Source organism: Erythranthe guttata, chromosome 3, assembly GCF_056151865.1.
Source record: "Erythranthe guttata isolate IM_541 chromosome 3, IM_541, whole genome shotgun sequence".
NCBI lineage: Eukaryota > Viridiplantae > Streptophyta > Magnoliopsida > Lamiales > Phrymaceae > Erythranthe > Erythranthe guttata.
The window spans coordinates 1590639-1601220 of NC_142535.1; the positions used below are offsets into that span (position 1 = coordinate 1590639).

A 10582-nucleotide genomic window follows, 5' to 3' on the forward strand; every position below is an offset into this window, starting at 1 on the left:
CGTAATATGGGAGATATTAAGGGGATTAGCATATTTAAAAAAAAAATTATTTTTCCTTAATAATAAATGGGGGCATTTTGGATAATTCATGTCAATTGGGTTTATGTCAAATATCAATTAATAAAAATGGATTTATCATTAAGTACAAATTGAATGATGGGTGTTTGTCATATAGCCCCAAAATAAAAACTGAATTGAATGTAAATTGGAAAATTGTAGTTTTGGTCCTCTACGTTGGCATACTTAGCAATTTAGTCCTCTAACTTGTCATGTTTTAGTTTTACATGCATTAACTTTGCAAATATAGTATTTTTAGTTCTATTCTACATGATTTTTTATTTTATGATGCGACCAAATAAACCTCGACGCATTCTACTTATATGAGCGCTTGAAAATTTGTAAATTCAACATCAAACTTACTATTGGTAGAACTTTTAAGTATGTGCAATTATACATTTATAAACCAAATTAGAGGAGCGTTTATAATTTTTAAGTGTCTATATAAATAAATTCCTGCGAGTTTTTTTATGTACATCATTAAATGACAGTTAAAATTCAAAATTTGAGTGAAATAGGACTAAAAAAATTACTAATTTTGCATATTTATTGCATGTAAAATTGAAATACGAGAACTTATAGGACTAAATCTCTAAAGCGACCAACATATAGGACCAACATTACAATTTTCCCAATGTAAATTCATCCGCTATGGAATCAAAGTTCACGTAGTTTTCTTACCTTCACTTACCTTTTTAATTGTTGATGTCGGCGGTTGAAGTTGTATTCCGGCTTTCTGTAAATTAAACGTACTTACCAGCATCATCATCGTCGTCTTCGTTGGTGATGTGGTCATCTTTGTTTTGGTAATCGGTTCACGTCCAATCTCCCAAAAGGATCTGATTTTCAAAATTGTCAGTACCGATCGAGATTGCTTCTTGTTGAATCCAATAGATTGCCGGTTATATTAAAGATGGAATCGATCGCAATAGTGGAGACAGGACAATCGAGAATATCCATGATAAGAGATACAATTGGAAATGATGAACCATTTGACTTACACCATGCTAATATATCATAAAATGTAGTGTTTACTTGTGGAATCAAAACAAGTGGTTAAATCAAGGTAGTTAAAATCGAGATCTAGATCTTAAAATCGTGCGATTTTAAGATTTTAGACACTAAGAAGGAGTAAGATCGGACTAAAATCGCAAGTACCTCAAAATCGTGTAAAATCGCGTTTCAAATCGTTAAAATCGTTAAAAACGCGATTTTAATGCGATTTCGGCGATTTTATTTTTTGTCTCAGTTTGGGCCCAAAAAACTTTATATTTAATTAAAAAAATCCAGCCCAATAGCAAGTAAATTAATAATATTATAGGCCCAATTTTATTTTGCCCTAAAACATTTCAACGGGAAGAAAATCTCTTGAGAGAAAACCAGAGTCTGTGACTATGAGTAACCAACGAAAGCGGCTGACCGTGAGGAAGGCGGCAGCAAAGGAGGCGGTGGTACGGTGGCGTAGCGGCGAAGGAGGCGGCGCTGCTTACTGTTGAGTGTTCATTTTTTTTTTTCCTTTTTTTTCTTTTTTCTTTCTTCTGCATCTGTTTGTGGGCTGAGTGTTCTTTTTTCGTTTTTTTTTCTTCTTTCTTTCTTTTTCTTTTTTTTTTTCGTTTTTCTTTCTCATGTTCTCTGTTTATGGTGGTGAGTATTTTTTTCTTGTTTCTTTTTTTCTTTCTTCAGTCTATGTGTTTGCAAGGCAGAAGCAGAAGCTGGCTATTTTTGAAATTAAATATCGATAATTTCTCGTCTTTGGAATCAAATAATTACTTACACATTATTATTTGTTTTTCAGATTCTTACTAAAATGTCGGGGGTTGCTTCTAGTTCTTCAGTTGTGTCTAAGAAAAAGAAGAGTAATTCGAAGAAGTCTAGTGGAAGTAGACCCGATATTGGGTGGGAACATGGCATTGACATTGACAATAATGCGAAGAGATCTCAATGCAAATATTGTTCTAAATTTTTTTCCGGAGGTGTCTATCGTTTGAAGAATCATCTTGCTGGTACAAATGAAAATGTTATTGCATGTTTAAGTGTGCTAGATGATGTGAAGACCCGTATGATTGAGAATCTAGCAACTCTTGCCGAAATTAAAGAGAAGAAAAAAAGGAAATTGTACGACACCTCGGGTTCGATGAATGAAGCACACCCGGGATTCATGGATCATGCTTCAAAGGGGAAAGAAAAAGCAAGTTCGTACCAAACAACTATGAATCAACTACTCAAGAAGGATTTGCGAAAAAGCGCATGCAAGCGAATAGCAAAATGGTTTTATACGAGTGGGATCCCTTTCAACACAGTGAGAAATCCCGAGTTCGAGAGAGCATGTGAGGAGATAGCTCGACATGGTCCAGGTTTTAAGGGTCCCTCTTACCACGAGATTAGAGAGACTTTTTTGACTGAAGAAGTCAAGGAAATAGACAATTTCCTTGATGTCAACAAGGACGAATGGAGTAAGATTGGATGCACAATCATGTCGGATGGTTGGACTGACAGAAAGAGAAGATCGATCTGTAATTTCTTGGTTAATAGTCCTAAATGAACTGTTTTTTTGGAGTCAATCGATACATCTTCCTTTGCCAAAACAGCTGAAAAGGTGTTTGAGATGTTGGATAAAATTGTGGACAAGGTTGGGGAAGAGAATGTGGTGCAAGTGATCACTGATAATGCTGCCTCATACAAAGCAGCTGGATCGTTGTTGATGGAGAAAAGGAAGAATTTATTTTGGACACCATGTGCAGCCCATTGCATAGACTTGATGTTGGAGGATTTCGAGAAGAAGCTGCAAACTCACCGAGTAACAATAAGGAAAGGTAGAAAGATCACTACATTTATTTACAATAGACCAAATCTCATCTCTTCGATGAAAAACTACACCAAAGGAAGAGATTTGATTCGGCCAGCTGTTACTCGGTTTGCAACTGCATATTTGACTTTGGGTTGCCTTAGTGAACATAAGGGTTCTTTAATTACAATGTTTTCTTCATCAAGCTGGAAGGGAAGCACACATGCTCGTTCGGAGAAAGGCAAGAAAGTTCAAAAGATTGTGTTGGATAATAAATTTTGGAGTAATGTTGTGACATGTCTTAGGGCTGCCTTACCACTAATCAAGGTACTACGGCTGGTGGATTCAGATGAGCAACCTGCTATGCCATTCTTGTACGAGGAGATGGATTGTGCAAAAGAAAAGATCCAAAATAACTTCAACAATGTGAAATCAAGGTAAATTAATAATTTCATACAATTTTAATTAATTTGTCGATTAATTTATTCGTGAAGACTTGAGTTTTCTTATTTATGTTTTTTTATGCAATTTTATAGATATGAGCCTATATGGAAGATCATTGACGAGAGGTGGAATAATCAACTCCATAGGCCATTGCATGCAGCAGCCCACTATTTAAACCCTAGGATTCATTATCGTCCAACTTTCAATGCTAATGATAGGGAGGTTAAAAATGGACTTTTTGATTCAATTGATAAGTTGGTAAAGGATCGGTTTGAAAGGCACACCATCATTACACAACTTGATGCATTCCACCACGCACAAGGCATGTTTTCTAGGGAAGATGCAAGAGCATTGTTGGGGAAAAAACATCCAGTTGATTGGTGGAATACTTATGGAGATGATGTTCCCAAACTTCAAAAGTTCGCTATAAAGATACTTAGTCTGACTTGTAGTTCTTCGGGATGTGAGCGTAATTGGAGTGCATTCGAGATGGTAATTTTTTTATTTTATTTTATTATAATTTATAATATTTTTATTAAACTTTCTTAATTTTTATATTTATTTTATGATTTATTTATAGGTCCATACGAAGAAAAGAAACAAATTGAGTCAAAAGAAAATGAATGATTTAGTGTACATCATGTACAATTCAAAGTTGAAAGATAAAAAGTTCTGAAATATTGAGATCGATGTCGAAGAAGTAAATTCGGATGATGAATGGATTACGGAAAGAGGTGGAGGTGTTGAAGATGATGTTGTTGAGATGGATGGAGATGTGGGAGGGGAAGATGACCCTCATGGCTTTTTTGATGATGGTAATCCTCTTGATGAAAGTGATGTTAGTGAGCAAGATGTGGATGAAGATGAAGATGAAGAAAGGGAAAGAAGTATGGAGATGGTTGAGGAAGATGAAAGTGATGATAATGAGAGTGAGAGTGACGATGGACTTGATCCTAATGTCAACCTTGAAGATTTAAGCTAGTAATTTAGATTTTAATTATGTTCAATTTATGTTAGACTATATTTAATTTATGTTAAGACATGTTTTGTTAATGTTTGGATGTTTTATATTTGTTTGGACTTATTTTATTTGTGATGAGATGATTTTTAAGTAGTAAGTACTAACAGTTTATATATATATAACGGGTTGCAATTAATTTTACAAGCCGTGTAAAATCTTACGATTTTACGATCCGATTTTACTGCCCCTCTCCGATTTCAAGTAAATCCCGGTTTTAACTACCTTGGCTTAAATAATAGATGATGTGGCTCTTGAACGCTTTAAACGATCATACAGTAATCGTTGGGCCGCTAACATATTAGATGTATCCGATACATGTTCAACATTATTATTTGAAATTGTACATGTTCCAAACACCCTAGTATATTCATCCGAATATAGTTACTCTTCTAATTAATTGGATTATATGACATTTGATTAATCATACTGACTAATTAATTATTAAATTTATAAGAAGGTTGGCTTCTTATCTTAGATCTTGTATTAAAATAGTCAAATTCTGGTATTGTACCTGATTTGTCTTCAAAATTATGATTCATGTGCCTACATAAATAAATTCCATTAACTTGAGACAAATACATTATTGTTTAAATATATAATGTGTTCATTATGTAATATAATGTAACTACAAAACATTACATGTGCTTACAAATAATAATTCTACAATAAGACTTCATTAATTCGAGCCTATATTTTTCTAACTAAACCTTATAAAGCCACAATCAAATCCATAAATTTAAACCTATATATATGTATATATATAGTGTGTGTAGTGTGTGTATACATTTTCCCAATAAATTTATAAAAAATAAAAATCTTCAATGGAGATATTTTTCTCATATATATATAAATCAGCATTTTGGGAAATCTGAAGGTGGAGGTAACATTTTAGAATCCTGGGTCTTTCCATTTTTAGTAATGAAAACCATCTCCATTCCCCAACTTATATGTCTCTCTAAATGGCAATGCATCAACCAAACCCCTGCATTTAAATTAAACACACATAATTAATTAACTAATCAAAATTATAATAGTGTTTAAAGAAATAAATTAAATTAATTATACCGGGATTATTGGCTTTAAATCTAATTGCCGACCAGCCGTTTCTCGGAACAGCAATCGTGTTTTGCAACGGGGGATCGACTAGATTATAGTTCTGAGGATCTACATCTTTATCGAAGTTTCCAAATCCCCAACCGACAACGTAGAAGCTCTGTCCATGCAAATGCATGGGATGATCGATTCCCGAGACTGTATTAGTCCCCTGAAAAACAATCTCCACCGTCGAATTATACTCGAGAACCCTAACCTCCGTCCCGTTTTCCGGTACCCAAAGATCGCGCGGGATGATATCCGCCGTGTAGTTGAAAGTCAACGGGGGTCTACTAGGAAAATCGTCTCCGTAGACGCCGCTTATCATATTGTAATAAGCCTCGAGAATCGCAATCCTAGGTTGTTCGAAGGTTATATTGTTGATACTAGCTAAAAGTCGGTCTCCGAACGGACCGGAACACGTGTTGTTAGGGCACGGGCTCACGTTGATTGAGAGAGTGAGGAAAAGTACGGTTGTTGCGTTTAAGGGAACGTCGATCGGATGGTTTTTGTCCGCTAGGCTTCTGAGCCGGCCGGTGAAATTCGCGGACGCTCGTGTGTCATTGAAATCGGGGAATGATGGAATAGTCAACGGGGCGGTGCGGTTGATGTTTCCGCTGTAATCGATTATGGCGGTTGTGGTGGTGTTGTCGAAGGATCCGGCGGCGGCGTAAACCCTAGCGGCCATGTAATAGTTGCGATTAGGGTTTTGGTTGGCTTCCAACAAGAAGTCAATGGTTTGACCGGGAGATATGGCGATGTAATTTGTCGTGAAGGGCTTGGTGTATGCACCGTCCGTTCCGACAATGGTGACGTTGTGGTTGTCAATTCTGACGAACATGATGTTGTTCATCACGGCGTTGACCATTCGGAGAAGGTATGTCTTGCCGTAGTCAACGGTTAGCTTGAATGTGTCTGCATGTATTAGTAGTTGATTAATTGAAGATGGAAAAACAAAAAGAAATATTGTTTATTTTTTAATTCTTCACTCAAAACATATTTCCCAAAAATAAAATAAAAATGCAGGCCCAAAAGCTTACCAAACATAAGCTTAATTAAATTTTAGTTTGTTTTTGTTGTCGTATATAATAAACCACATAAAAATGGTGAGTCATAAATGTATTTTTTCGAAGAGAAATAATAAGAATTCTTGGAATTAGTTTTGTAAATTGAAATCGGATTTGATAATAAAAATCCTATATGTATTCCAATTCCATCAAAATTGAAAATCAAAACTTTCGGAATTCGAAATGAAAAATATGTTTCGCAATAAGAAAATTTTCAGAATCAACGAATTCGAAAATTATGTTCCAACTTCAAACATTATTTCACCCTTTATTTTGTTTTCTATTATAATGAACGAACACGCAGTCAACTATATAGATGATTCAGGTAAATTTTCATTTTCGTGCTATAAATCGAAGAAACCACGTGATTGTCTAACAGTCCACCCTTACATTGTCAAATTACCTACTAAATGATTAGGTTTTTTAAGAAAAAATATAATTAAAAAGATAATTGTAATTACCCAAACAAACCTCAAACTGATTGGCAGTAATTTAGCCTATAATAAAATGTGAACGAGGTTGAAAGATATATTTCTTCAATCTGTCTTTTTGAAGATATTTGATTAAATGATTAGTAAATTTCATATATACACACACTATATACGTGGTTGCTTCATGATCAACAAAATTTAATGCATATTAATTAGTCATTTTCTTTAATATAAAAATAATTTCACAATCAATCGTGGCAGTATTGTAACCTTTTTTATTTATTTTATTTGGATTTATGTACAAGAGAATATTTACATGTCCCACAAATAATGTATACTTTTAGTGGTTGACAAAAGCTATTACTTTAATAAACTTCTGGAAAAATGTTGACCTTTTATTTGTAGGGGAAATTATATTGAGCACTAAATTGTTATTGACTTTAAGATATTTTTTTATATTATATAGAAAATTATTTTCAAAGTCACACGCAATGTTTGGTTTCCCTTTTCCTCTAAATTTAATTAATTTTCAAAATAAATTTGTGTTTGTTAAGATTTTTAAAAAGATTCTCATAATTATTTTAAAAGTTTCTCTGACCTTCCAATATTAATTGATTGTTAAAGTAAAAACAAATTGGCTGCAACAATGAAAAAAATGTATTCACTAAAAAAAACACATATCACTTTAATTTTACTAATTCTTATTCTAAAATAATTTTTTCTGACACCTTTAAACATGATTTAACAGCTACAATTTGTATTGTCTCGTCGAAAAAATATTCGTTCTAAAATTATTTTCTCAAAACATATTTCCCCAAAATGAAATGAAAGTAACTCCGAAAATGATTTCTAACATTGCCACAATTATTTATTGGTCTCTCAAATGCCAGAATATGAGTATTTTATTTTTGAAACATAAGCATTAAATAAGCATATATATAATAATAACTTAATTTAAATAAATAATAATAATAATAAATAATAAAAAAATGGTAAAAGCTAACCTTGAGTTGAGCATGGGTACAAATCACCGGGTTGGCCATTGATGAGAAATGCATCAGAAATATTAGGGTCCCCTCCACTTTGCACAAATTCATTAAGAACAGCCTGTACATCACTTTTCCACCACTCCCCTACATTTTTTATTAATTCATTATTTCATTTTTTTAATTCAAAAAATAATACTATATAAATATTTATTTATCTCTAGAATAATATGCTTAGCAAATTTATCTTTATATTTTGTGTGCGCTATATATTCACGCATCATCACTTTTCGACTTCGTTTAAGTTGTCTCTAATACCATGTTGAATAATCAGTCATCTAATTAAAATTTAAGTTGTTAGTGATAAATCAGTTAATATTTATATATCTTCAACAAATAATAATAATTTTGTTGAACTTATTTGACTCGATTTATTCTACAATTTTCGACATCTTGCAAATTTCACTCGAACGTAGCAATCCAAATGGAACACAAAAGAATTTGAACGTCTAGATACAGTTAAACCTCTATATATTAATAGAGTCGGGACTAGCAAAATCTATTAATTCAGCGAAATATTAAATTATCGAACTAATAATTTAATACATTTTTACCAAGTCGGGACCGAAATAAATTATTATTTAAACGAGGTTATTGATTTATCGAGTATTAATTTATCGATGTTCTACTTAGTAGATTAATACTCTCTCTCCGTTCCAAAATTATCTGGCCCGTTATTTAAATTCCGGCACAAGTATTTTAAAAAAAGTAACAAATATGGACGAATTTTCAGGAAAATGCAATTAATAGATCAAAATACTTATTATCTATCTTGTAATAAATTTTCTCTCAATTAATTAGTAGCACGAGGGTCAAAATTAAGAAAAAAAAATCATAAATGCATAATTTAGACTCTAAAACAATAGATAATATGAAACAAAAAAACAAAATCTTCTAAGAAGAACGACGGTTAATTAAAAACGAAACGAAAGGAGACATCGCGGCGTACCTAATATAATTGGAATTTGAGCATGAGGAAGTGGGAAAGGATAGCCAGATGTTTTGTTCCTGGGATAGACAATAAGTGCACCGTGTACGGTGGCCCGAGACCAATCACTATGCGCGTGCCACCACAAAGTCCCAACCTCGTCCGACAACACTATCTTCTGCCTAAACGTACTCCCGGGCCGTATCGGGCACTGGGTTATGTACTCCGGCCCGTCCGACCACGGATATCTCGGCTGTTTCACTCCATGCCTATATATACCCAACCAAAATCAACAAAATCAGCAAGAGAGAGAAAGAGTCTAGAGAGAGAATCTAGAGAGAGAGAGGTTTAATTAATAATATTAAATTATATTACCAATGAATGGTTATGTTTTCGGTTGCATTGTTAGTGACAACAATGGCAATTGTATCCCCTTCAGTGACATATATAGTTGGCCCTGGAAACTGCCCATTTACAGTTAAAATGCTCTTGTTGCTGCACATCCTATTGTATGGAGTATCAGATACCTGCAATATTATTTATTTATTTTTTTATTCCCATTAATTTAATTTGTTTTTATGCTAATTATTATTACATTAATTGATATATCATGTAATAACCACAAATCCACAATTAGGGCTTAGTATAACTAGACACTAATTAATTAACTCTTGTAAGATGATGCAATTATGCCGAAAACCTTCGTACGATTAATTAATTACCAAATAATCATCATAATTTAAGCAAATCAAATTAAAAAAAAAAGCCAACTACCATATATATATTCTTTAATTAATTAGTTTTGTAACAATTATTGTTAGATTAATAAGTAATAACTCTTAGATGATGCGATTATGTCGAAAACATTCATGCGATTAATTACCAACAATGCAATAATCGTCATAATTTTTCTACTAGTGATAACTAGACAATAAATATCAACTCTTCTAAGATGGTGCAATTATGCCGAAAACATTGGTGCGATTAATTATACCAATAATCATCATAATTTAACCAAATCAAATTAAAGCCAAAAAAAAAAACGAAGAAGAAGAAGCCAATTACCATGTATATTCACTAATTAATTAGTTGTGTACTAATTATTAACTCTTTGATGATGCAATTAATATGTCGAAAACATTCGTACGATTAATTAGTACGAATAATCGTCATAATTTAACAAAAATCAAAGCAAAAATAAAATAAATTTAAAAACTTACCACAAAGTTATGATGATGTGTCATAGCATGGGAGGGGATCATCACACATAGGAGAATAATTAGTAAAAAGGGCAACATAATTATTCCTGTCTTCATAATTAACAAATATGTGTGTATATTTTTATGAATAAATGTCTACAAATGTTGGATATATATATATAATATATATGCATGTATATATATATATATATAGGAAAACATATGGGGTGATAATTATTTTGTGTGTATTGGTCATTGTAGGAAAACGACGTAGGATTATTGTATCACGTCTCTTCTATAATGTTTGGTTTGCACAAGTCAATTTTGATTACTATGTTGCTTGATTGAATTTTCAATTTTTCAAAAGCTTGGAAAATTTGACCAATCATAATATAGGGGGAGGATTAATTATTGGTTAGGTTTGCTTCCTTTATTTGTGATTGAATTGGAGTGGCACGAAAACGACACAAATTCGTTAGTGAACTAACAAATCGATTTGAACATTCGTTACG

The 10582-nt window shown here is 32.7% G+C and overlaps 2 protein-coding genes across 2 annotated transcripts; one reads left to right on the forward strand and one right to left on the reverse strand.

Annotated features, from left to right (window-relative positions):
- The first annotated feature begins 2528 nt into the window (after positions 1-2528).
- LOC105948945 (uncharacterized) lies at positions 2529-4382 on the forward strand. Its single transcript, XM_088815377.1, has 3 exons — positions 2529-3279; positions 3379-3778; positions 3867-4382. The coding sequence occupies exons 1-3, from the start codon at positions 2663-2665 to the stop codon at positions 3960-3962; spliced, it is 1113 nt and encodes a 370-aa protein (XP_088671503.1). The 5' UTR covers positions 2529-2662; the 3' UTR covers positions 3963-4382.
- Positions 4383-4873: 491 nt separating this feature from the next.
- On the reverse strand, positions 4874-10340 carry LOC105972582 (laccase-15). The gene is made up of 6 exons (XM_012997546.2): positions 10092-10340; positions 9247-9398; positions 8893-9140; positions 7902-8030; positions 5373-6314; positions 4874-5289 (listed from the first exon to the last, which is right to left on the reverse strand). The coding sequence occupies exons 1-6, from the start codon at positions 10185-10187 to the stop codon at positions 5159-5161; spliced, it is 1698 nt and encodes a 565-aa protein (XP_012853000.2). The 5' UTR covers positions 10188-10340; the 3' UTR covers positions 4874-5158.
- Positions 10341-10582: the final 242 nt, after the last annotated feature.

Bases quoted from the DNA above. Each gene is read 5' to 3' on its own strand.
- LOC105972582 (XM_012997546.2), bottom strand. From the start codon at position 10,187: ATGAAGACAGGAATAATTATGTTGCCCTTTTTACTAATTATTCTCCTA. The intron at 9,399-10,091 runs GTAAGTTTTTAA...ATAATATTGCAG, and splicing joins CACATCATCATAACTTTGTG to GTATCTGATACTCCATACAA. The intron at 8,031-8,892 runs GTACGCCGCGAT...TAAAAAATGTAG, and splicing joins TCAAATTCCAATTATATTAG to GGGAGTGGTGGAAAAGTGAT.
- LOC105948945 (XM_088815377.1), top strand. From the start codon at position 2,663: ATGTTGGATAAAATTGTGGACAAGGTTGGGGAAGAGAATGTGGTGCAA. The intron at 3,280-3,378 runs GTAAATTAATAA...GCAATTTTATAG, and splicing joins TTCAACAATGTGAAATCAAG to ATATGAGCCTATATGGAAGA. The intron at 3,779-3,866 runs GTAATTTTTTTA...ATTTATTTATAG, and splicing joins ATTGGAGTGCATTCGAGATG to GTCCATACGAAGAAAAGAAA.